At 36.9% G+C, this 26,140-nt stretch overlaps 2 protein-coding genes across 8 annotated transcripts; both read right to left on the bottom strand.

The window, feature by feature from the left end:
• Positions 1-645: 645 nt before the first annotated feature.
• On the bottom strand, positions 646-22,125 carry LOC113112813 (dynactin subunit 1-like). Of its 6 annotated transcripts, none has more exons than XM_026278691.1 (31): positions 22,014-22,125; positions 15,903-16,154; positions 15,727-15,805; positions 15,602-15,633; positions 14,187-14,246; positions 12,326-12,343; positions 10,768-10,788; positions 10,458-10,631; positions 10,115-10,312; positions 9,828-10,032; positions 9,027-9,105; positions 8,769-8,928; positions 8,054-8,158; positions 7,781-7,972; positions 7,584-7,697; positions 6,611-6,763; positions 6,331-6,491; positions 5,974-6,142; positions 5,284-5,352; positions 4,979-5,191; positions 4,726-4,887; positions 3,987-4,118; positions 3,778-3,903; positions 3,555-3,697; positions 3,277-3,446; positions 3,156-3,167; positions 1,817-1,929; positions 1,556-1,742; positions 1,403-1,476; positions 1,231-1,320; positions 646-1,147 (listed from the first exon to the last, which is right to left on the bottom strand). In XM_026278691.1, exons 2-31 carry the CDS (start codon positions 16,128-16,130, stop codon positions 1,010-1,012), a joined length of 3,777 nt encoding a protein of 1,258 aa, XP_026134476.1. In that variant the 5' UTR covers positions 16,131-16,154; positions 22,014-22,125; the 3' UTR covers positions 646-1,009. The 6 variants fall into 6 exon arrangements, with proteins under 6 accessions (XP_026134476.1, XP_026134473.1, XP_026134475.1 ...); XM_026278688.1 differs by lacking the exon at positions 22,014-22,125 and adding an exon at positions 19,109-19,549; XM_026278690.1 differs by lacking the exon at positions 22,014-22,125 and adding an exon at positions 19,109-19,548 and having other exon boundaries at positions 14,226-14,246.
• A 557-nt stretch (positions 22,126-22,682) lies between these two features.
• Positions 22,683-25,516, bottom strand: LOC113112814 (probable N-acetyltransferase camello). Of its 2 annotated transcripts, none has more exons than XM_026278694.1 (2): positions 25,371-25,516; positions 22,683-23,584 (listed from the first exon to the last, which is right to left on the bottom strand). In XM_026278694.1, the coding sequence occupies exon 2, from the start codon at positions 23,579-23,581 to the stop codon at positions 22,913-22,915; it is 669 nt and encodes a 222-aa protein (XP_026134479.1). In that variant the 5' UTR covers positions 23,582-23,584; positions 25,371-25,516; the 3' UTR covers positions 22,683-22,912. The 2 variants fall into 2 exon arrangements, with proteins under 2 accessions (XP_026134479.1, XP_026134480.1); XM_026278695.1 differs by having other exon boundaries at positions 25,361-25,450.
• Between the last annotated feature and the right edge of the window lie 624 nt (positions 25,517-26,140).

The raw sequence follows: 26,140 nt of genomic DNA on the forward strand, positions 1-26,140 counted from the left end.
GTGAGTCTGAAGCGCCGGACTATCCTTGCAATGTTACAACTGCCTCACTTTACAGAAACAGCTTTGTGCACAGTAGGCTAATCTGCAGGTTCAGGAAAGGTTCAGATGTTGCACACAACTGTATATTTGGTTTGAAAGGTTCTGTAAATAAAACTTAACAACTGATTTCTAGTTGTGTCCTCTTTCACAACAAAACACACCGCTTGTCCACAACACAGCGCTGGCGGCAACAGCTAGCATAAAAGTCGAACCTTCTTCCTTTTCGTAAACATTTGGGCAGTGTTATACAAATCTTCCCACATCATGACATAGACATGTGGGGGCGTGTTTAAACAAGGTATTTTAAGGGGGCGTGGCAGAGTCTTAACTTTTATAAAGAATATCTCTTTGGATTTGAGACTTTAGTCTTTGCAACTTTACAGATCTTTTTTATGCACCAAGAGTTTGTAACACTCCAAAGAGAAAATAAAAATTTAAATCGCATCATATGACCCCTGTAAACTGCTCTTTAATATGTTGTGATGTAATTCCTAGGTGGTTGTTTCCTAGTCAAATCATATGGCTCGGATCTCTACTTCCATTTTATTAGTAATTTTTCCTGTTTTATTGTCTATCAGTTGAAAATTTTAAGTCTAATCACACTAATTAAACATACACAGTTTGAACTTTAATCATTTTAGGTAAATACTTGTTAACATGGATCAATGGGAATCCAAATCAGGAAGAGAAAGAAAGTTATTAAATGTATGCAGATATAAAGCAGCAGGGATCATGCGGAATCCTCCATTTCATGCCATGTTAATAAAGTCTAATAGTTAAAACGTCCTCAGCATGTCTAGCCTTTTTGTATAATTGTACAGATTTTGGTGTGGTAGATATAATCATATTCAAAGGACTCAAAATGCTTGACTTGTGTGGGCTTGTCAAACCGTAGATACAGTCACCATCTGTTGTTTCAACGTGTGTTTTGAAGACTGAATGTGAGCAAGTTTGGTTTTTTGGTATTATTTTAAGTCTGGAGAAGGCGATGAACTCTTTGTAACTGTGTGTTTGAAAGCACCAGACGATGCACCTGTTCCTGTCCTCGCGTGCAAGGCATCATCACACGACCAACCAGCACAGCATCTCCTTTCTTCTCCTCCTTTGCCTAAAAGAGCAGAGGAAGAAGAATGAGGGGTTTACACAGACCCAGACAATGTGAGAAAATGACATGCTGTGTATTTGTCTTACCTTCACAAAGGAAGCGCAGGGAAAAGTGGCGAAATCAGACGAGACTTGAGCACCGGGCCTGTGAGTCACTACATGTTCAGCAACCTCATCCTTCAAAGAAATAGGTTGCTTAAATAAATGCAGGAGGAATTTTAATGATGACTGTTTAATTTTTAAGCTATTTCTGATTTACCTTAAGCCTATCGAGAGTGTCACTGAGCGACTGCAGTCTTGCGGTTTGCTCTAGGAGCTGCGCACTGGGACTCACTGTTAATGAAAACACAAACACTGTGAAGTATTTACTTTAAAGACAACAGACATCTGTATAAGTCTAATAATGCCAGACCTGGAGATTTCCCAGTGATGTCCACCACTTTGACATTGGCACTCATCTGGAGGAGAGTATCCAGCAGTTGGTCTGTTTTGCGGTAGAGCGCGCTGGACAGCACCTCCGGCCTGCAGCCCTCTCGCCAGCCCAGTTTTGGCACATTCAGAGGAGGAAGAGATGCCAGCTGAGCACGCATCTTTTCTGCCTGCGGCACACACAAACACAAAAGTGAGAATACATCCTCAGAATAAATACTGCTTGTGAAGCAGTAGGAGAGACCTTTAGTCTGTTGTTCTCGTTCTTCAGGTGTTTTAAACTGAGTCGCTGAGCTTCAATCTGCTGAGTCAGCAGTGGAGAATCTATCACTTGCACTCCAGCAGCCACACATACACCTTTAACAGACACAGAACAAATTACTGCATGTTAACAAACACAGAGACAATTCATATATTTTTATAAAATATTACACATATATATAAACCATGGTTAAAAAGTTTGGGTTCAGTAAGATTTTTCAATATTTTTTTTTTTACTCTGCAAGGAAGCATTAAATTGATCAAAGGTGACAATAAAGAATTTATAATGCTGCATAAGATTTATTTTTCAAAAAGTAAAAATAAAAAATGCTGTTCTTTTGAAATTTCCATGCATCAAAGATCATGAAGAAAAAGTTTCCACAAAAATATTAAGCATCACAACAGTTTTCAACATTGATAATGAGAGGAAATGTTTATTGCAAATCAAATCAGCATAATAGAATGATTTCTGAAGGATCACTTGACACTGAAGACTGAAGTAATGGCTGCTAAAAATTCATCCATATTAAAATAGTTAAAAAATAATAATATTCCACAATATTAATGTTTTAACTGTATTATTATCAAATAAATGCAATAATGTTGAGGTTCGCTCAAAAAAAAAAAAAAAAAAACTCACTAACCCCAAACATTTGACATGTTTTGGCAGTGTTTATTATAGCATTATATCACTGATATTTCAAAGAAAGCATCTTAGGTGGATAATATTAATATTAAATAAAAACAGGATTTCCTGTTCCTTTTACTGCATAGAGATGATAATAAAACAGCTGCAATTACTGAGATTTCAAATATTACATTGACTTATAAAGTAGGTCATAATGCACATTATATATTTTTTTTAAATTAAGGATTTAAGGATTTTTGAACCTGAAAGATTATTTTTTTGCTTGTTGACTATACATTATCATACTTATTATATGGGTACATTTTATATTAGATGAGGAAAAATGAGACATGTAAAATAACATGTAGGAAGCTATGAGGAAGGAAACTACATTATTGAATACTACTTAAATATATTAAAGAAAGGAATGTCATAACTGACCGATCAGAATCAAGTATTCGGTGCAATAAATGACATTGAGTTATGGTCATTGCATGGCTCTTGATTACAGTACAACATGCAACTTATGAAAGGGAAACATGACAAAATCTTTGTGAAACAAAAACTAAAAATGCTAATATCTAGTAACACAAGTAAGAATAAATTTCAAGCACACATGCAGCACGCAGCGAAAACATGAGTGGGAGGAAAAGAGACAGGAGATATTTAAACATTACACTGACAAAAAATTTACCTTTTTGTTCTTCTAAAAGGAATACAAAATGATGGGAGACACATTAGACCGTTCAAAATGAAGACTTAAGAAAGACATAGTTTAAAGTAGTGTTCAAGTGAATCCCATATGTGTCTCTTACCAGCAGTGATGCCACAAGTCACAATGGAGGCAATGCCAGAGGCTTGGCTTCCTCTCAGGCCGTCCATGGTCATCTTTGATTGGCTGATGATTCTCTGCTTAAGCTCTACTTTCTCTGCCTCTAGTTGGTCTATGTCAGCCTGGAGAGCATCCATGGTCTCCTCAAACTCCCTATGGATTAAAACAGCCTCATTTTTGACAGTAGTATCCCCATCACTATACTGGGGCATTAAGACACACTTTAGGAGTTATGTGCAAAATCACTATGTCATCTCTTACTTTTCCTTCTTTTTCAGGAGTGAAATTGTCTCATCTAGGACCATCTGGATCTTCTCCACACGCTCATCCGCATCTCTAGATGCGCTGTCCAGCTTTTTCTCCAGTAAACTGAGACGCACACTGGCCTCACTTAGTTCCTCTCCCTTAAACAACAGCATTTTCACTCAACATTTTCACATTATTTCAAACTTAAGGTGCTGAGTATGAGTATGAGTGCTTCTACCTTTATTTTAAGGGATTTCTTCAGCTCTTTGACGACAGTTTCTCTGTCTTCAAGTTTGAGGCCGAGTCCTTCAGCATCAGTGATTTCTGCCCTTAGTGTTGCCGCTCGGACTTCCACAGGAGATATCTACAACAATACATACATACTGAGACACAAGCACAAAGATGCATAGCCATAGTGTTAGAGAGGTATACTGAGCACAGACTTACACCATTCTGTGGTCTTTCAGAGTCATATTCTCCCTCCTGCATAGCAGTAGCCATCTTGTTCATGGTGGCTATGACAACACTGCATGACTGGCGCAGACACTCTTGAGGGTTTATGCCCTGCGACCCATAGATCTAAGAAAGAAAAAGCATTACATCTCCATTTGCTATTATATTATATTATATTATATTATATTATATTATATTATATTATATTATATTATATTATATTATATTATATTATATTATATTATATTATATTATATTATATTATATTATATTGCTTTTAAAACAGTACAGAATGAGTGACAGCAATGAGAATTGCTTAAAAGTAAAATGTCCAAACATATTATGGTTATGTGCTCAATAATTTATTAATAATTAACATGTTTACTTTATATTCATCAAAAATCCTGAAAAATAAAACTCATCACAGTTTTCTAAAATATTAAGCAGCACTATTGTTTAAAACTGATAATAATAAGAAATGTTACTTGAGCAGCAAATCATCATATGAGAAGCATTTCTGAGGGATTTCTCATGTGATACTAAAGACCGGAGTAATGATGCTGAAACCTCAGCTTTGTTTTTAACATGTACATTATACAAATGATACTATTTTACATTGTTATTTAAAAAATTTTTTACAGTTTGCACTGTATGACTGACTTTATTATGTTATTATATATTATGACATATATATTTATTTTTTTGTGGTGACCCAAACATGTTTTCTGTACACCTGTTCAGCTGCTTTAAAGGCCATGTCTTCCAGTTTGACGTCTGGCAGTCCCTCATGTTCGCTGAGAGGGGCGATGAGCTGAGCGGCTGCCGCTGCCACTTCCTGCAGCACTGCATTCACCCAGGCCAGCTGCCTTCTGCTCTCTGCCAGGGTCTCACACACCTACCCACACATAAACCCCGTCAACAGAAGGCTTTGATATCAAAAATGTAATGTACAGAGATAATATGAATGAGATCTGGAAGCACGTCACCTGAGTTCCGAAGCTGAGGGCAGCTGGGATGCCTGGTGCATCTGTGCCTGGCATGCGACGACGGATCTTCTTGCAGAACTGTCGTATGTCACTACAGGAAGTGTCCAGATCCTTCAGCAGCACACAAAATGCTTCCTCGCCCTGTCCTGTCTGTATGAAGGCCCTCAGACGCCCCACCTCCACTGCCATACAGTCAAGAGCACTCTGGGTAAACTAAAGAGACACATGAATATGTGTTAAAGCTATGTGTACCGATCCGAGTCTCTCTCTCTCTGTGTTCGTCAGTGAGAAAGTGAGTTGCTTACTTTGATGTGGTCTGCCAGCTGCATGGTACAGTCCTCAGGCTGTTCAGCGAGATGAATGCTGTAAAGGTGCTACAGCACAGAGAAATGCATGTCAATAAGTAACTTGAGTTGTATATTCTGAAGACAACACCAGTGCTTGAAAGACAAGCAGTAGTTTACTAGGTAGATTTACAGTAGGTTTTAAGCTTTGGTCTGTAAATGTAGCATCGGAGATGCTTTACTGCAGTCATGATACTGAGTGAACATCTTTTTTTCAGCTGGATAGGTATGAAAATATACTACCGTTTAAAAATTTGGGGTCATTTACATTTGGCTTTTTAAATAAATTTTGATTCAGCAACACAGTCAATTAACATTAGCATTAACATGATTACAATAGGAAATGTGCATCTAATCATCATATCAGAAGGATTTCTGAAGGATCGTGTGACACTGAAGACTGAAGTATTGATGCTTAAAATTCAGCCTCACATGAATAAAGCACATTTTAATGTTCAATTGTCATAACATTTCACAACATTATTGTTTTTACAGTATTTTTTATCGAATAAATACGTTCTTGGTGAGCATACAAGTGAATTACTGGGAATTAATTGCAGAAAGGTGGAGTAGAATAATAAAAAAAATATATATATATGGAAAATTATAACAGTTCTGCAATGCAAGTGCTACAAAATGGCATTACGCTACCTGATAGTATTTAATAGCTTTGGTAAGGGGTTGCACATTGACTGTTTCATCCAGCAGGTCTTTGTACAAGAGGTCTATGAGGAAATCCAGGGATCGCTCATGAACGCTCATCTCAGAGTACAGAGAACCCACACGCTTGTACACGTCCACACTGCACTGACTCAGAGCACTGTGCAAGAGAGATAAAGAGACATCATAAAAAAAAACAACAAGCCTTTTGAGGTGCTTTACCCAACTTACTGCTTTAACAGGAAACATGTCAACACAGAAAAATAAGGCCATTCATTAACCTATGTCATGAGGACTTGAATGCTCATGAGGATGTTAGAAAGTGTGTGTAAGTTTAGGTAAACGTACTGTTCATATTTGTGCAGTGTTGCCTGTAGCAGTGTGAGAGAATAGATGAGTCCAGCAGCGAAGCTCAGCTGCTCTCCGACGGCTCCTCTCAAGCCAGGCTTCTCAGAGCACATCTCAGTCAACTCAAACTTCTCCTGGGCCTGCTTACTGATCAGCTCTGCCTGCAGCATACACACACAGACACATTCAATCAAAACTCACAAAAAAAGCACATAGGGGGTATGAATGACCATGCTTAGTGCTTAGCGCTCAAATGAAGACGTATACTCTGAAAGTTCACCTTGCAGATGAGTCGTGGGATGAGCAGCAGAGCCAGGATGCAGTCATGGTCTCCTCCGTGTTTCAGGAAGGAGTCAGGCATGAAGGAAATCAGCAGTGAGACCTGTCTGTTAGCCTGAGCTACCTCCATTTTACGCAGCTCCATTTCTATGGCCTAGAATTACAAACAGACTTACATTTTACATGAAAGACACATATTGCATTTTCTTTTTTACCAGCAGGAGGCACCATCCCCTAACAACACAACAATGTGCTTAAATACAAGTACTTGTCATTTGTTTGTTTTTGTGAGTTTTTTTGGTATACAAAAAAAGTTTGGGGTTGGTAAGATTTTTTGTATGCTTTTGAAAGAATGTTTAATGCTTTTGATACAAAATACAGTTAAAACATATATATTGTCAAATACTGTAGCAATTTCAAACAACTGTTTTTCTTTGTAATATTTGTAATATAATTCGATGGCACAGCTGTATTCACAACAGCCATTACTCCAGTCATTCAGAAATCATTCTAATGCTGCTTCTTAATATTTTTGCATGAACCGTGATACATTTTTCATGATTCTTTGTTAAAACAACAACAAAAAAACATTAAAACAAATATTTTTGTTTTACTTGAAGTAAAAAATTTTTGTAATATTGTATTAATTTCTTTAAAAAAATCATTCAGTCCCCAAACATTATATCTATATTTTATTGCTGCTCAGCTAAATAGTGACATTTGAATAACCAGCCAGTTTATAGCCTCTGGCTCGTTTTGTGTTCAACATAATATCCTGCAGTTCAGACAAAAATTAATTATTTGACAATTCAATTTGTAATTCAAACCAATAACCCCTTTGTTCAATTCAAATGGATTCACCAATCATTGATTCATTTAAGAAAAAAAATCATGAATTAGTTTGTGAATTGGATCTTAATTGAATCACTGGACTACATAAACACCATGGTTTCATTGGATTTCACTGGATTCACCTTGGCGTACGCTTTGGTTTCCACAAATTTGATCTTGAAATCGAAGATCTCTGCGGGCTGTTGCTGCTGCTCGGTGCTGGCTTCCTGTTGGCTCATCAGCTCCCTGTTCACCTCCTGCACCACACACACACAGATGATGTGACGTACGTTTCCCGTATGATTTGGTGAGGTTTGTATGTTGTGAAGCACAGCGGCACCTGCAGGTGTGCGGTGAGCTCTCTGTATTTCTGGATGGTCTGCTGATAGTCTGCCACTGTTTCTTGTGCCGCCTCCACCCGCTTCTCCACCTCCCTGACGCTGGCAGCACTCAGATCCAGCTGCTCTCTCAACTCCAGCTCCGTCTCTCTGGCGTTCTCCTGCAGCTCATCATTCATCTCATTGATGGCTTCCTAAGTCAGCACATGTACACAAACCTCAGTATAGTGTTACATCATGGCATACATGTCTACACAAACTCGTCAAACACTCACCAGATCTGAGACAGTTTCTCGGAGCTCCCGTACTTTCTCCTCCAGGTCTAGATTACGATCGGTCAACATCTCCACCATCTCCTCCGCCCCGAGAGCAACATCCACCTGACACACACAAGAACACACATAGTGATCATGAGCACACACCCTTAGTGCACTGACAACCAAAAACACAGTTTTATTAGACATTAAACAATGACAATAATTATATATATTTTTTTAAATATGAAATTTAAATATATTACATTTTAATAATAATTAAACAAAAATAACAATTAATTTAATTTAAAAAATAATAAATTAATTATTATAAATTAATAATTTTTCCTTTAAATATGGGATGTAAAAAACACGGCATTGTTTGAAATAGCTTGAAGTACCATAGTTTTTTAATGATTGATAGTATTTTATTATGATATTCATTCAGTACCATGGTACAGTACCATTTTACATGGTAAAAATTCTGTGATATTACAAAATATAACCATAACTGTACCATGATTTCCCCACAGTAGTTTTTTTTTGCAGGGGGTACTTACCCTGATCAAATGTTACTTCAGTCGAATTAATTCATTTTTAACTACTAATGAATGTTACTAGATTGGCTAGTCTTGCAAAAATAAATAAATAAAAATATTACACATTTATATAAAATATTATTATATCTCTTGAACTCAAAGAAATACAATAAACTTTTAATAGTGGCACAACTCACTTGTTCTTTGAGCTCATCAATCGTTTTCTCAGACATCTTCACTTCCTCCTGTAGTTTCTCTCTCTGGCATCTCAGCGCATCCAGCTCAAAATTCTTCTCCTCCATTAGTTTCTGTTGCTTTGCATGCTCTTGTTTCTCTGATGCAGATAAGTCACGCATCCTAATGCACAGAGCAATTGATATTACGATCTTCACAGAGCACAATCAAAATCAAATAACACTGATGTTAATAAACCATGAGACTCATTACAGACTGACCTCACCAAAGCCTCCTTCAGTCGAGCATTCTGCTCCTCTAACTGCCTCACATGGTAACTAGATGCTGCTCCATCCGATCCTGCAGGCCAGTTTTTATAGATTAATAAGCACTTATTGTGGTCACTGATGAATACTGACATATATACAGTGGCATGTGAAAGTTTGATGGTTGTTCATGAGGCCCTTGTTTGTTCTGAACAGTTAAACTGAGCACTGTCCTCCAGGTCCAGCATATTCTTCAGTTTTAAAGCATCTTTTGTATATTTGAACCCTTTCCAGCAGTAACTGTATGATTTTGAGATCCATCTTTTAACACTGAGGACAACTGAGGGAATCAAACACAACTATTAAAAAAGATTCAAACATTCACTGATGCTCCAGAACGAAACATGATGCATGAAGAGCAGGGGGGTGAAAACTTTTGAACTTGATGAAGATATCCAATTTTTCTTTTTTTTTCAATTCACTTATATTGTTGAAGTATATATTTTTGCATGTTTCCTGGAAGAAAAAAAAAGAATCTTCAAATTCCAAAAGTTTTGCTCTTAATGCATGTGGTTTCCTTCTGGAGCATCAGTGAAATGTTTGAACCTTTTTTAATAGTTGTGTTTGAGTCCCTCAGTTGTCCCCAGTGTTCTCAGATGGATCTCAAAATCATACTGTCATTGTGCGAAAGGGTTCAAGTGGAAGCTTTCATAAACTGACACTGAGGACTGGAGACTGGCTGCTGAAAATGTAGCTCTGCCATCACACCTGACCACAAACTTCTGAACAGTAGTGAATGTTTGGGTATGTTTGTACCTTTTTCCTCTATCTCATGTTTGAGTATCTCCATGTCCATGGTCAGCTCGTCCACTCTCTCTTTTAGAGCGTCAGCCTCCAGTTGCAGTGACTCGGCCCGTTCTTCAGCCATTTCCTTATCCAGTGTGGCCATCTCAATGGCATCTGCTGTATCTGCCATCTCTTCCATATAGTGGTCTTTAGCTTCAAGAGCTTCCTTAGCTTCCTACATAATAGGATATCAGCCACCTTCATTATCCACACTCATATCATGATACATTCCTCTGCAGTAAATGTACTCTTGATACCCTCTTGGCCTCTTTGAGTTGTTTCTGAAGTTCATTTTGTTGTTCCTGCATCTTACTCTTCCACTCCTGTAGCTGCTCCAGCTGAATCTTGTGCTTCTCAAGCTCCTTCAGCTTTGCCTTGTCCTCTGTCCTCTTCATCTTCAGCGTCTCCAGCTTCTCCTCCAGATCCTTCACCTGGGCACGCAGTGACTCCTCTTCCTGCGAGAGAGTGAATGCATGCGTGCAGAGACTCAAGTAGACCTCTCACATTTACATGAATGTCAGAGAAAAGCCATGTTATGGTTTTTGTTACTCAATAGTGGTTATATTTGTGTCTGTAACCATGTGACTTTAAGCATCTGACCTTGCTGGGTCCCGGGATGGGAGGAGCCCCCGGCGAAGGCAGTGTTCCCACAGGTGAAGGTATAACTGGAGCAGCCAGTGGTGTTTGGGCAGGTGTGCTGGGTTCACTGCTGCTCATCTCTCCAGCAGAAGCTGATCCTGAGCCCACCTTCACCCCCACTCCAGCCCGCGTTTGCTGGAAGACACATGCAGAGATCACTAAAGCTCCACTGATAACAAAAACACTCAGGTGAATCTTGTCAGCCACAAACTTTCTTTGAGATTTAGCAAACACAAGCGCACAGAGATGTGACCTGCAGGACTGAGCTCACCTTGGGCCTTCTGGTGGTGGTCTGAGGAGAAGACAAATGTACACAGATATATGACCACCACGGGTCAGAAGACAGATGAAGAACAGAGGAGCAAGGAAAAAACGGGAGAAAAAACATATATAGTAAAAATTAGTTACAGAAAAAAATGCACATGCATTAAATGAGAACTCCAAAAGCATCTGTGTGAACCTCAATAAACCACCTTCATCATTTTTTTCCATCACATGATGATAAGCACTGCTTGTATGTTTAACATCAAAAATGTTTCTGTTTTTTTTAGCACGTAAAGAGTCAAATACTAACCCTCTCTATGGGACTATCTGTCTGCCTGCAAAGCTGAGTGCCTGGCACCAACCGGGTCAAACAAGTACACTTGTTTATGCATGCACACATACACACACACACAGATATTCAGCACATGTTTGTGTTTTTGTAGAGATCATTTATTTGGTATATACCTACTGCACATACATTTTGTATCACATCATTCTGAATCTATACATCAGTTACATAAGTTACACTATCATATAAAAGTTTGGGGTCAGTAATATTGTATTTAAAATAAGTATCTTATGCTCACCAAGGATGTTAAGTTTTATTTTAATTTAATTAATTTTTAATATAAACAATGTTATGCAAAGCTGTTCATGTTATGCAAAGCTGAATTTTCATCATCATTACTTTGGTCTTTAAAGTCACATGATCCTAGAGAAATATATGTTGATTTGAGGCTAAACAATTATTTTTATATTTATATTTTGATCAAATTATATTAAGTTATTATTATTATTATTATTATTATTATTATCAATACTGAAAACAGTTGCTGCTTAATATGTTGGTGGAAACAGTGATGCACTTTTTCAGGATTCTTTGATTAATAGAAAGTTCAATGGACAGTATTTATTTGAAATAATTTGTATAAAGTGTTATGTCTTTACTGTTACTTTTAGTAAATGTAGTATGCCTTTGCTGAATCAAAGTATTAATTTATATTTAAAAATAAAAAACAAATCTTACTGACACCAAATCTGAATGGACGAACAGTAGTGAACAGTAGTGAATGCAAACATAATGGATTTCATTAGAAATTAGAAAAAATTTAATTCAAAGTGGCATCTGTTTTTGTATAATTTTCACATAGTGTCCATTCAAAGAAACTGCATGTGTAGTGCATTACTTTAATTATAAATATGATCCACTAACCAGAATGTGTCAGAATAATTTAGTAAAATATGCCTATTGTTTTGTCATATGAATTCAGAACAAACTTTTTATGAATTATTTAGCTTGTTAATTATGTTTGAGCTGTATTAATTCAAATGAATAATTCCAAGTTTTGATATTCTGCATTAAAATACAAAAACATTAAAAAACCACTGTATATCATCAGATCATTTTAGTTACAGTCATCTATTAAGAGAACAAAATGTACTTATCACTAAACAACCTATCACATGCACCAACAACCAGTAAAAGAAAATTATCTCCAAAATCACACAAACAATACATCACTGAGCATTTTGCATTTACAGAAGTAGTAAACAATCTTTTGTACCTTACGAGTCGTAGGTGCCTGTCTCATCATTTTGACGATTGAAGAGGAAAGACACAAACAGGTGCACACACACACACACACACACAAACGCACCAGGTGCAGAAAAAGAGCAGGAGAAAGGATTGAGTCACATTAACAGCAGATCGAGATGAGAGCAGGCCAAGCCCAGAGCAAAGCCACAAAAACACTCATACAGCAGTTGGCAAGTGCTAGCCACACACACACAGAGGGAGACAAACAGCGACAGTGTTGCAGGTCGTCTCTGCTGCAGCTGAAATAACTTTCCTCCCTTGTACTACTGATGAAATCCTTTTTCTTCAACAGGAACCGAACTGAGCCTCTTTCCAAACACTTCTCTGATTATAACGCTGTCCTTTAGGCATTCAGCCGCCTCTCTCTCTCTGCATCCATCTCTGGCTCTCCTGCTCTTTCCACTCATAAGCTCTCAGTGCTGCTCTGCTGTGCCAACTGCTGCCTAGCAGGCACATTACATCACATCCACCCCTCCTTCCAGACAGAGAGACGGAGAGAGAGACAGGCTGGAACAAAGGCAGTAAGAGCGAGAGAGGGAGGGACTGATGGGAGTCTGGCCTGTATCCTAGCAACACTCCATTAGTATCTCTATGGGCTCTCCAGTCAGGAACATGTCTGTGTATGAGTGCAGGCCGACCAAGTTTAAGCAACTTATAGTTTAAATGTAGGATATATCTAGACACAAATTTAACCCATGCATATATGTACACCCAAAAACAGTTAGTTAATGTTAGTTAACATTAACTAATGGGACCTTATTGTAACATGTTACCCCTAATTCTTTATAAAGCATGTTATGAAATGTGTTTCTGTATATTTTAAATGCATTACTGCGGTTTGTAAAAGCGTGCACATCATTATTTGAGGATCCATCAGGGTTTGAGAAAGATTGATATATCACATTACAGCTCTGCAAGAGAGAAAAGTGCTGTGTAGTAGAAAACAGAGAGAGGGCTGAACAAACATGAAACATAATCCTGGACCTTCACTGTTTTCTCTCTGTATTCTATACGAGTCTTAATTTGTCATATCAGTGGCCGGCATTTATGTTATTAGTGACTCTGTACTTAGAATTAATTAACACGTAAGATTTCATATTTCATACAATCATGTAATTGTCACAACGTTTTGAATGAGGCATATAAACTATTTTTTATTTGTTTAATCACTGTACTTGCGATACATCTAAAAAAAAAATAGTTAATAAAAAAAAGTGTTAATATTTGTTTTGAAATGTATATAAGTGAGGATGAACAAAGATACAAATGTAGTGATTCAATTAAGGATTTTCATATCAATCTTTACCACCAATTTATGAGATAAATGACTAGGATACATGTGCAGCCTTCACATAAAGAAAGACGTGTGCATTAAAACCTTTAAGAATGTACAAAATAATGCATATTAATTAAAATCACACTAAACACAACTAATTTTTACAACTTTTTTTCAAAGACTCTGCAATCTCAGGAAAAAAGTAATGGGTAACACCAAACTTGAACAGACAAAATGCACTATATACTGTAAAATATTAAGTCAAATCTCTTTCCCTCACATGTTCACTAGGACTGTTTCATACACATAAACACATCATACTCAGAATGCTAACTCATAATATCCATTTAAAAGCAGTCATTCATCAAAGAACACTGCCATCTAGCTAGCAAAGCACTAGCACACATGAATAAATGAACATACAATTAACAGAAACAATATAGAAACAACCACTGATGATGAACACACACGCACACACACACATACACACACACACACACACAGGTAATGTGCTGTTTGTGTGATGCCATGCAGCAGGGCTGTTCAATATTACCATTGCAATGGAAAGAGAGGTTAGAGAAACATGCAGCACCTTTTTGGGTTTGGTTCCTCGCTGCATGCTCAGACGGAGGAGGAAGAGGTGACAGATTAAAGTTTGTTCAGTGTGTGTGTAATGAGCTTGAATGTCTCTCAAATACAAACACACTAAGACTCCCACATAAGCAGCACAATAATATTTTTGCATTGTAGACAGACTTTATAAAATGTCTGTAACAAAAACAGTTTGCTCTCATGCATGTTTGTATTAGTGAGTGTAGATTTAGGATTCCTTGTGAAAAATAAGCACATTGCGGAAATCAAATATTTAAGTGCAAACTGAATGTAATGTCTTCAGACACCTAATTGCTTGTTTTTTATAAATAAATAAAAATGAAAATGTATTATATTTAAATGAAATGCAACTGAATGGTGTTTTTGACCCATTTAAGTAGGATTTAAGTATTTTTTTTGTCTTTGCATTATGGTTAAAGTGTACCATTAAAGGAACTGACAAGCACTCATGGTAAACTATACTCTATAAAATATACTTTAATGTTGTTTCTACTGAAACTTGCATGACATTTATTCAAATATATTTGTAATTACACATTTGCCATGATGAAGTTGCAATTTAGTATACATTTCAAATGTATAATCTTTAAATGTAATATCAAATAACACACTACAGTGGTGCATAACGTGTTTTAGTATGTTAATAGTCAACACATTAAAATAAGTGTATTTCTTTAAAGCATAACAAAAGATTATTGAAATATGATTTTTAAAATTAAGTAAAACCTTTTATGTGTACTTAAGTGTGTTAAGAAACATAGTCATGAAAGTATACTCTCTCTAAGTACACATAAGTGGACTAGTGTATTATCTGCAAGTACAGTTTTTTTTAAATATACGTTTAAGATTTGAAGTACACAACAAGTGCACATTCAATACAATTATGTACACTTCTTTTTCACAAGACTACATGTGTGTTCATGCAATATAGTATGTTTTTTTTCTGCTTGGGAGGATTTACAAAGTGCAAATACATGCTTGTTAAATTCATGTAAGAGGTGACATCAGCAGGTAATCAGAAACATGGTCCACTTTTACAGACACAGATACAGGATGAGAAATATGTCATGACAAGAGAGTGTTACTATATCCCCCTCTGCTGGAAAGGAGAGGAAATATGCAATACTTTTTTTTTGAAGTAGCCTCAGATGACATACCCACAGTCCATGCACACACTGCCCAGTGTATAGTGTATTACACACAAACAGGGAACAGATAGACAGCTCTAATTTGATTGGCTGTTACTAAGAGCCTACACAATGGGCTCAAGGAAGAAGTGTCCATTGCATTAAAAACGTGTTCCTTGTTTAAACTTAAGACCATATTTGTTATGTTGAAACCCCTTTCTTCACTCACCACTTTGTTTGACTTTGGACCTTCAATCATCTCTGAGAAAATAAAAGATAAAATGAGATCATTACAATTTGTTGTGAAACAGAATATGGCTGCAAGCAGAGATGTGCCTAAAACTGTTTGCCCACCCCGCTTCAGCATTTTGGAGGTGGCAGCTTCAGGTGTGTCAGGAGATGTCGTGTCGGCCCCATCTTCTACTAACTGAATCTGCAAGAGATGACAGCAGTTTCGAGGAACTCAGCAGAAGAACATGTAGATGTTTTCACCCGTCAGTGTTTGTATGAGCAAGCATACATGGGAGTACCTGTGATTGGCGTACAAATATCCCATGGTTCTCCTGACAGGTGAAATATCGTTTACCCTGCACAGTGCCATCGTTCTTGCCTTTAGCTTCCTCTAGAATGACGCCCACCCATTTTCCAGAGGCAAAGAGGGTGTTTCCAATATATGCCACGGTGCCTCGATGACCTTTACCAATGACCTCAACCAGAGAGCCCACCTTAATAGGCCGCCCCCCTCCATCTGAACTCATCCTGCTGCTGCCGCTGCTGGTGGTCTGAGGACAAGAGACAAAACCCCTTAAATGACCAAAAGAGCTTTTGATTATATCAAGAAAATGGCAGATTGATGAAGGGTTTATGATTTGACAAACAGTGTCCCTAAAAAGTATATAGACACTTACCGTGGAAACTTTAGCCATACCTTTTTGTATATAGTAATATAAAAGCATTCCAAGTGTTGTCTGTTCCTAAAATGTTTCCAAGCTTCCATTATTAATTCTGTTACGAACTAGAAATACAGCTTTGGGTATTTCTAAGAAGTTATTATAACAGAGAGAGAAAAACCCTTAAATTATTAAATAAATAAATAACTACATTACTTCCATATTAAGTTATTAGAATAGTTACATTGAATACACAACATTGTCAGTTTCTTTTTCTGTTTTTACTTTGTCAGCAACAATAGATTCAGACAAAGCCAAATCAGAACCAATATCCATGTGTTTGATCCGAAGTAATGTTTTTGAACAAATCGGTTGGATGAACGATTCAATGGCTAATAATAAAGACAGCTTACTTTCATTTCAGAAAGAATGAATTGGAATGATTCAATGTTGTAAGAGTGAGTCAGCTTGCAGAAAGTCAATGAAAAATAATTATTAAACATACGGACAGCACACAAATGCAAAGTGGAGTGATTCAAACAGTCAATTGTGCCGCTGATGTTGCACTGTATTTCAGCACATTTGCAATGCCACTCAGCCAGTCAGATTCGGACCAACTGTATAATTTATCAAATGCAATGACATTCAGACATTTTGTGGAATAAATGTAAAACCACACTGTGACTAGACAATCTGGGGGAGTTAAAGCCATTTGCAGGCACCTCATTAGGTATCTGAATAAGTCTCTCATGCCCTCTAGATTATATGTCTAAGAGGACAATTGAGGGTTATTTAGGAGCACTCAGACCAGAGCTCATGGCTGAAAAGTTTGTGACGCAGCCCTAATTTTAACTGCAGAAGACATCACTGTTACCTGCAGTCACAGTGTTCAGGAACCATCTATCTCTCTCACACACACACACACACACCAGCTGATCCTGAGAGACCTGCTCCATTTCACATCCATTTAGTCATTTAAACTGTCACACAGAGGCTGAGTTTTATTTCTGAAACTACTTTATTCTAAAAATAATTACTGGTCACATAAAGATAACAAGATAAGGCACAGTACCTGCAGTGTTATTTATTATCTTGCTGACTCAAATATAAACTCTAAATGCGCTGAAGAGTTGGGAACATTATAAGGTTACAATGGAACAATAGAAAGAGAAAAGAAGTGATAGATGTGACCTCTCCTGCAACTCAAAAACAGAGAGCTGTGCATAGACTGGCAGCGGCTCACTGAAGTGTGACATTGATTCATTACACAGATCGTTACTGGCAAATACTAAATTCAGCTGAAGAATACGTCATGTGCACATGCAGGACATGGGAGTTACTGAAAACTGACTTGTGACTCAGCAGATTTAAGTCACTAACTGTGTTAGTACACAGTAAAACTGTGGGTTTAGGAATGTCTACATTGATATAGATCATGTCGAGCTTGTTAAAAAGTGAAACACAAGAATTTGAATAATTTTACATTCCCTACAAACTGAAGCTTAAATGGAAGAGGTTTTCCCATGTGTGAGTCATGTGCTAGACAGAAAGTGTCTATGTTTAAGGAGATGCCTGATGTACTTTATATTTTTTTTTATTATATTTTCTCCATCAAATATTTGTCCAAATGCTTTCAAATAAATGTAAAAGCATGTCATTATTTTATATAAGAGTGTATATTTGATTAGTAAACCTCTTATAAAAGCTCTTAAAATCCACAAAAAGTTTCAGGGAATAAGTTCACATGAATAATTAAAAACACTCATACATTTTCTATCATGGTGGAAACTTTATCTTCTTGACTTTTATTTGTAATTTTTTTATATTGAACTAAATTGAATCCTCTAACCCTGGAACATTTTTAGATTATACCATTAAAGCATATCTGCCATATGTTTATTAATCTGTTTTCTTCATGGGGTGCTATTGGCTGCTCAATAATATACAGTATATGATTTCTGGTTTTACTATCCTTGTGGGGATGCATCACTATATTCACTAACAGTCCATTTAAACTGGTGTTTTATGTTCATAGTAGTGCTGCCTAATGTTTTATACTGGAAAAGGGCGTATGATTTATGTCTGGAGATCTAGCCAGAAAGGCTACATTTAACCAGGTTTAAAATAAGACTTATGTTGAGCTAAAGCTTTGATTCAGTTTGTTAATAATAGGATTTGGGCTGTAGTCAAGTTAAAAGGGATAGTCCACACTAAAATGAGCATTTTGTCATCATTTAATCACATCATGTTGTTCCAAATCTGTATGACTTTGAATGCAGAATATACAAGAAGATATTTTAAATAAACCAAAGAGTACTGCTACCCATTGACTTCCATTTTTGTCCAAATAAAGTTATGAGTAAATGCTTACAGAATTTTCATTTTTGGGTGGACCCTTTAACAGAATCACATTTAAAATGATTTTACAAAACGCCTTTAGTCCAAGATAACATGACATACAGTGCAGACAATCAAATAAAGGGAAAAAGCAAAAATAGTATAATAATGAGCATCAAAATTATCACATTAATCTGTTTTGTGATTTTTTGTTACTCAGCAACTGTCACAAATTGCATCGCACCATTACTGGCCTGCAGTTAAAAACTGCCTCATACATACAAAATTGATTGCAATTGATTGTAGGAGTTTGTACACAAGCAAATGCATTTTAGCTAAAAGCTGAGCCTTACAAATTCCAGAAGGCTGACTGAGATCACGCGTGCTCTCGTCTGACACATGCTACAACACCTGCATGCCCACACTCACAGCATCATACGATTAAAAATGTGCATGTATTCACATGTGACAGACAGAAACAGAAAGTGTGTCCACTGCATGTCACTCACCCTGCTGTAAGTGTATCGTTTCATCTGAGACATGCTGCTCCTGCGTCACTGTTGACAACGGTTCCTTGCCTTGCCTCAGCAACCAGCTCAGGCTTTTCAATCCCCCAACCCACTGTCTCTCTATCTCTCTGTCTGTCTTTCTCTATCTCCACCTAACTCTTATCACTCAAGCCTTTGTCCATAGGATGTGTATCAGAGATGTGCGTTTTGGTCCAGCTCCAGCAGAGATACAGACTGAACCCCAGAGGGGACACAGGGAAAGACACCAGAGGGGGTCCTACTGGATGTCTGAGCTCAGATGAACCCGATAACATGTGAACTGTCAGAAGGATCTCAGCATTAGATAGAGTTGGAATGAGAGGTGTGTGAGTGTGTGTGTGTGTAATTCTGTCTGACTGATCTGTGTTGGTAGGTGAGTGTGTGAGAGCAGTGCAACTGCGCTAATGTCTGCACTGCCTTCTGCAGGAGAGCAAAGGAAGCACAACTGGGTCCTAAAGCCCTCCAACACTCAATAAACATAAAAATTACTGTATATTAAAAGGTAAATTTTCATTTACAGTACAGCTCAGTATTGTTATTAACTAAAGCTGAAATAAAAATGTATTGAACTTAAATAGGAAATTGGGGGGAAAAAATACACAAGCACTAAAATTTAAACTAAAATTAAAATAAAAAAGTGGAAATATAAAAACAACATCTCATTTAAAATATGAATAAATACAATTAATACTAAATACAATACTAAATACAATTATTACTAAATATAAATGCAGCTATAGCTAGTTAAAATGGTAGTCAAAAGCAAATTAAATCGGCCCATAGTTGCAAAATTAATCAGTTTTATTTGCACACATGATTTTATATTCTATGACCCTTCAAGACATTAAATAAATAGCATTTTTGTTTATTACACTGAAACAGGTGACTGTATGCTTAATAATTTGTAAGCATTTCAATTATTTATTATATATTAAATTATTATTATCATACAATGTTAAATGATTGTTATAGCTCTGAAATATTTGACTGATGGAAAAATGGCAACATTTTGCTTTAAAATATTCTTGCATAATGATGCTAAACCATATAATTGAGCATCACAGATAGAAACTTAAATATTTATGTCCATTATTTTTATATTATTTTACATTACATTATTGCAAAATATGAACATCTTCAGGGTGATACAAGAGAGTCCTTATTACACTGTTGGGATTTGTGATAATAACCAGCTGACGGTACATTATCCTTTACATATTAATCACTGGATTACTAAAGGCCATGTACGGAGATGATCACTGGTTTATCCATGTACTCTTTACCGTGGCTCCCAGGGCCAGAACGTTTTTGTTCAAAGACAACATTCACACACAAATGTTCACATGATTAGCATATAATAAGACAATGTTTAAGGCAGCAGGTCTCTTTAAGACTCTTTTGTTTCTCTCCAGGCCTCTTTGAATGTGACGCAGCTTCCAATATAAAGCTGAACATGAAGAGTGAGTTCAGTGAGGAGAAGTGCGCACAGCCTCGACAGACTGACAAACAAAAACACATGCGCAATGACAGGATTAATGCTCTTTATAAACTACAACAGCGCTGAATCCCCGGGGCTTATTTCTGTTTTACACATTCTGCATAGAAAGCAAATGCTGATGTTTGCTACACACTTTATACAGTTGGAAGAGACAGGTGCACAGCTGAAAACATTGTGCTCACAAAAACCAGTAGGCAACTGTGGGTCAGTCTGAGCAGACATTCAGACAATGCACAAATAAATTATACAATGGCTGCTCTCCTCTGATCACTTCATGAAACAGTGCCTCTTATCTCTATCAGTGATGCACAGCATTACAGTCTGTCAGGCATGTTCAAGGTTTGAATGCTAGTAAATGTAGAGAGGATCAGGGACAGAGAGGATAAACAGAATAACAACATAAGAAGAAAAACATTGACTTATAAAAACAATTTTAGCTTAATTATCACTTCACATTAGTGTGAGACTTTGCATTATATCTTATTGTAATAATGTGTCAGTCAATGTTTAGGTTAACATTTATATATAGTATATTCAAAGTCAAAATCTGTCAGTAGGTTAGTTGTGTATAGGTTTATACTGTTTTACTAAATTGTTTTATGTCTGTATTTATGTAGCACCGTGGTCCTGTGAGTGTTTGTCCACACATGTAGCAGAATGACAATAAAGCTCAACTGGAACTTGATATATATATATATATATATATATATATATATATATATATATATATATATATATATATATATATAGTGGGGGGAGTGTCTATAATTTGTTCACATAGCAAAGTAAACGTATAATATGATGTAATATATAGTAAATATATACATGTAAGCATTTCACAATTTGTTCACATATAAATAAAATACAATTGTAAACAATTTGTTGCAAAAAGGTTTTAGATAAAATTGTCTTTTTGGGGGGGGGGGAATACTCTTAATGACACGGAGCACAAATGAATTACTTATTGTATACAAGAGTTATGAAAGCAGTGTGATTATGCACATTTGCTTATTCCCGTGCAGTGATGATCAACTGATGATGCACCTGCCAGCCTGGTCCGTCTGTTCCCCCCTCCCCCAACATGAATCAATAAATAAAAAAATAAATATGACAGTCTTCACTCTTAACTGTAACTTTGGTAAATGCTGTAGCAGTGAAAAGTAAAAACAATGAATTCAAGGAGAGGCTGAAGGCTTCGCCAGCAGCCCATCAATCCTCTCATCGATCAGCCACCGCCTATTTATACTACAGCCTTACATCCCTCAACTGAGAATGATTAGTAAATACAATCAGGTGGAAATTGGAGGGTGTGATGCCATTGAACTGTTCTTTCATGCACTTTAATTCAAACCATGCATTTGAACTTACCGTGATGTTTTGTAGCTGTTCTAACTAAGCGAGCTGTGTGTATTCCCGTACAATGTGGTTGTGACAGCTACTTCCTGAGGAGCGCTACGTCACACACACACACACGCACGCGCCACTCCCTTGATACAATGAGAGATTATGGGATGAACTTACACCGAAAAGGTGGGGAAATAGAGTCTGAAACGTCTGAGTCAGGTTGCTTGACCACATTGATGACATATCTAAATAGCTAGTTTAAAATCCTGATTAAGCAGCATGCCTGCAACAGGGTTGTAATAGGACTCAGTTCATTTATTCTTAAATTAATTGTCTAAATTAAATGAATAGTTCTTCTAAAAATGGAAATGTACTTAAAAATTAATAGAAGCATCGTTATAATCCACAAGTAAATCCACACAACTCAAGTCCAAGTGAAGTGAAAAGTTGCGGGTTTGCAAATAAAAGCAGTTTTATGCATAGAGCACTCTTATTTTTTTTTGCCGACTTTTTTTTTGTGTTAAGCTAAACACACTTTGATGTTTAATTCATAAACGGTTAACCTTAACAACTATATTAACTAATGTATCTTATTGTAAAGTGTTACTGTTGTTTTTAATGAAAGATCCAAAAAGGTCATAAAGGCATCAGAAAACAAATATGAATTGAGTGAAGAGATATGATCACTTTATATGATGAATTTAGGCTTTTATTCACAATGTATAAAAACACACATTTTTTATATATATATGAAGTTTATAAAAACACAGACATATACATATATACATATAAAAGAATGGATCCTTTTTTTCCAAGGTTGATGATTTAAAGAAGAAACAGACAAACGATGGTAGTGGTGTGCTTCATTAGTCATCTGAACCAGTGTTAAAAAGCCTTGGTGGTTTTGCTTGGAGATCTCAACCTCAGTTGTGATGTTGTTTGAGGATGAGCCGGTACTCCATCAATGTGAAATTAGTCAGCTTGGCGATTGTCTCAGGAACACTAAATTCTCTGAGCTTCTGGTAGCCCATGTGCTCATAGAGCTTCTGAGCATCTGTCTGGACCACCGAAGTGTAAAGCAGTACTCCTCGAAAACCACGTTCAAAAGCGAAGTCAGCCACCGTACGGCACAGTGCTTTAGCAATGCCTTGTCCACGGTGAGTCCTTTTAACAGCCATCCGCTTCAGTTCCAGGAAGTTCTGGTCTGTCTCTGCAGGCAGACACGCTACGGTGCCCACGACACGACCCTGGCTCTCAGCCACCCAGAAGCAGGCGAGGGGTGGATCCAGGTAGGTCTGCTGAATGTGATTAAGATCTTTCTCAAGACATACCTGGATGTACTTAGTAAAAATGTAATTCACACTTTGCCTGCCTGCGGCCAAAAGCAGCGTGATTGCTAGTACAGGCAACAGGATGGACTTTGAGCTGGTCAGTAAAGCACAAAACACACATCCCAGAAACATCTGCACTAGGGGCTGTTTGAGAACGTGCATGCAGGACGATGGGATGTGCTCGCTCATCCCAAGAGTAAAAACCTCCTTCACTTCTTCATGATCTTCCTCCCGGTAGAGACGAATCTGCACCTCAGCCATACCCTTAAAATGAAGCATGATATCAGGAGTAATTGCACTGAAAGCTTAAGACTGTGTATGTCAAATCCTATTACATCTGTCTTGTCATAATCAAGTCTTGTAAGTGATCAACATTTCAGATCTAGAGATCGATATAACTGCAGCTTGTGCATTTACATAGCATACCTAATAATCAGCCCTCGATCATGATAAGACAAGATTTACAGGCTATTTACTAATTAAAATTAATGACTTACTCTCAGAGGTGGGTAGAGTACCCAAAAACTTTACTCAAGTAAAAGTAAAAGTAATTCTAGAAATATTTACTCAAGTAAAAGTAAAAGTACTAGTCTTGAATAGTTACTTGAGTAAGAGTAAAAGAGTATCGGATAAAAAATCTACTCAAGTAGTTAGTTACTAGTTACTTTGGGTCATATATACGGAGCCTTTTTTTATATAGATATATAGACAAAAAATGTATGTAATGTATGTGTGTGTGTATAAATGTATATATTTCATCAGCCTTTAATCTAATTTATGTAATTTATTATAAAACCCTGTCTATTTAAGTTACAAATATAGGTATCATGCCATAACATATTTTTAATACGACTGACTTTATTTTAAATGTAAATTTAACATTGAAAATTAATGTGATATAAATATTGCTACTAATCTTTCATTGTTCAGAAAGAGAGCAAATAACATTTACATTATTAAACATAATTTTCACTGACAGTCTAGATTTCATTCACTCTCAGAAACTACCATTAAAATCACTGAAACTGTTAACACTGTGAAATCAATATCTTAATTATAGATTCGTACACACATCTGCACTTTGTTGTTTCTGACGAGAGAATTCGGCAGACAGAGGTATTCAGTCAGCGAGCGAGTGAAGGAAGCACCGGCATTTCAGCGATGACTCATCGGAACACTTCTGATTGGCCACTGCATTCAAAAGCTCAACAGAACCGTGTGTGATTGGTTAATGCGCAGCGCTGTAAAAACGCGTCTGTCTCTGGCTCAGCGCCAGCAAGCGATCACAGATCTGAATTTAGCAGCTGATGATATGACTTGCTGAACGTACTCGCACTGGTGTGATTGTATTAAAATTAATAAAATCTTAATCGGCTATTCTTTGTCTTTTGGAAGCTGCATTCAACCTGTTATAAGCCACACACGTACAACAAACTAATGTCACAGTGGTATCGTGTACTGTAATCGAATGTAGCCCAAGTTATTACCTGTTAAACAGTAGACAGCACACGCGTTCATCTAATAAGGATCTCCATCGCAAGCAAATAATAGCCTTTGCAGATTAGCTTTCAATTCAGTGCAGTTCCATAGCCCCGTTTTCAACGCTGCTGATGATCTTAAACGTTACAACTCTGAGTGAACCGCTTCAGAGCTCAGCGCGTGCAGCATGGAACTGAACGACTCAATCAAACTGATTCATGAACCAATTCACTCGTTTGCCAATTGGTTTGATCAAGCCTTTGAACAGAGTTGACTCAAAAGAATGAATCATTCGCGAATGGGCATCGCTCATTGCCCAGAGAAAAGTAGACAGCGCGTTTGGAATAAACTGAAGCATTTATAACATTCATTGCATTAAGATAAAGTAACGAGAGGACAGTCGCCCACAGTAACGAAGTAAAAGTACAGATTTTTCCCAAAAAATGTACTCAAGTAAGAGTATAAAGTACCCATCTTTAAATATACTCCGAAAAGTATTCGTTACCCCGAAAAATTACTCAAGTAAATGTAACGAAGTAAATGCAACTCGTTACTACCCACCTCTGCTTACTCTTTACTCTGTTCCATAGACTGTAAAATCAGCGCTGTTCCTACAGTGTTTCTTCGCTTTCAAGTTGTCTATTTGAGAGGGAGCACTATCGCCACCCACTGGAGAGGAGGAAATACAAGAACGACACATTTGACATTGTTTTCTAGTAATTATTGTCATATAACGTTATTTGGATAATTCTACAGAGAGGAAGTTGACGTAGTTGACGTTCATTCATTTACCGATTTAATGTGATCAATTACTGGTAATATCTATGGTTACAGTGGTTGGCTATTATTAGGCAAAGGATCACTGTTTATTAAATATAAATCACTTAATCCGTTTTTCGGTGACGTAGGCCATTATGCTAGGTAAGGAGAAGGTTAGTTGACATGTTCCTAATACATTCATTCATTCAATATTAATATATTATCTTAAAATGCATTTGAGTGTATAGAGAATATGAAAACTAGATTTAAAGGGAACTGTGCTGTTGCCCAGATTTACAGAACAAGGAAATTTTAAACATTAATTTATAAAGCTCACTTGCAGTTAAAGTCCAGGGGTAACCTGGTCCTGAAAGGCATGAACAGGAATCCAGATTGAACCCTTCAGGAAAATTGGTTTCCCATTGATCCAGAAGTAGAAGCCGAGTCCAGGAACGAGGCTATAGGCTCCTGGACCAACTCAGCTCCTGCATTAAATGTCTCTCCATCCTCTAAGTTAACATTTATCATCAGGACATATAGTGTCTGCTCTACATTTCCAAACGTCCACCACAAACCTACACT

Source organism: Carassius auratus, chromosome 13, assembly GCF_003368295.1.
Source record: "Carassius auratus strain Wakin chromosome 13, ASM336829v1, whole genome shotgun sequence".
Classification (NCBI taxonomy): Eukaryota; Metazoa; Chordata; class Actinopteri; order Cypriniformes; family Cyprinidae; genus Carassius; species Carassius auratus.

Bases quoted from the DNA above. Each gene is read 5' to 3' on its own strand.
- LOC113112813 (XM_026278688.1), bottom strand. From the start codon at position 19,141: ATGTCTCAGATGAAACGATACACTTACAGCAGG. The intron at 16,155-19,108 runs GTGAGTGACATG...TCTTGTCCTCAG, and splicing joins AACGATACACTTACAGCAGG to ACCACCAGCAGCGGCAGCAG. The intron at 5,353-5,973 runs GTAGCGTAATGC...TCTGTGCTGTAG, and splicing joins AAGCTATTAAATACTATCAG to CACCTTTACAGCATTCATCT.
- LOC113112814 (XM_026278694.1), bottom strand. From the start codon at position 23,581: ATGGCTGAGGTGCAGATTCGTCTCTACCGGGAGGAAGATCATGAAGAA.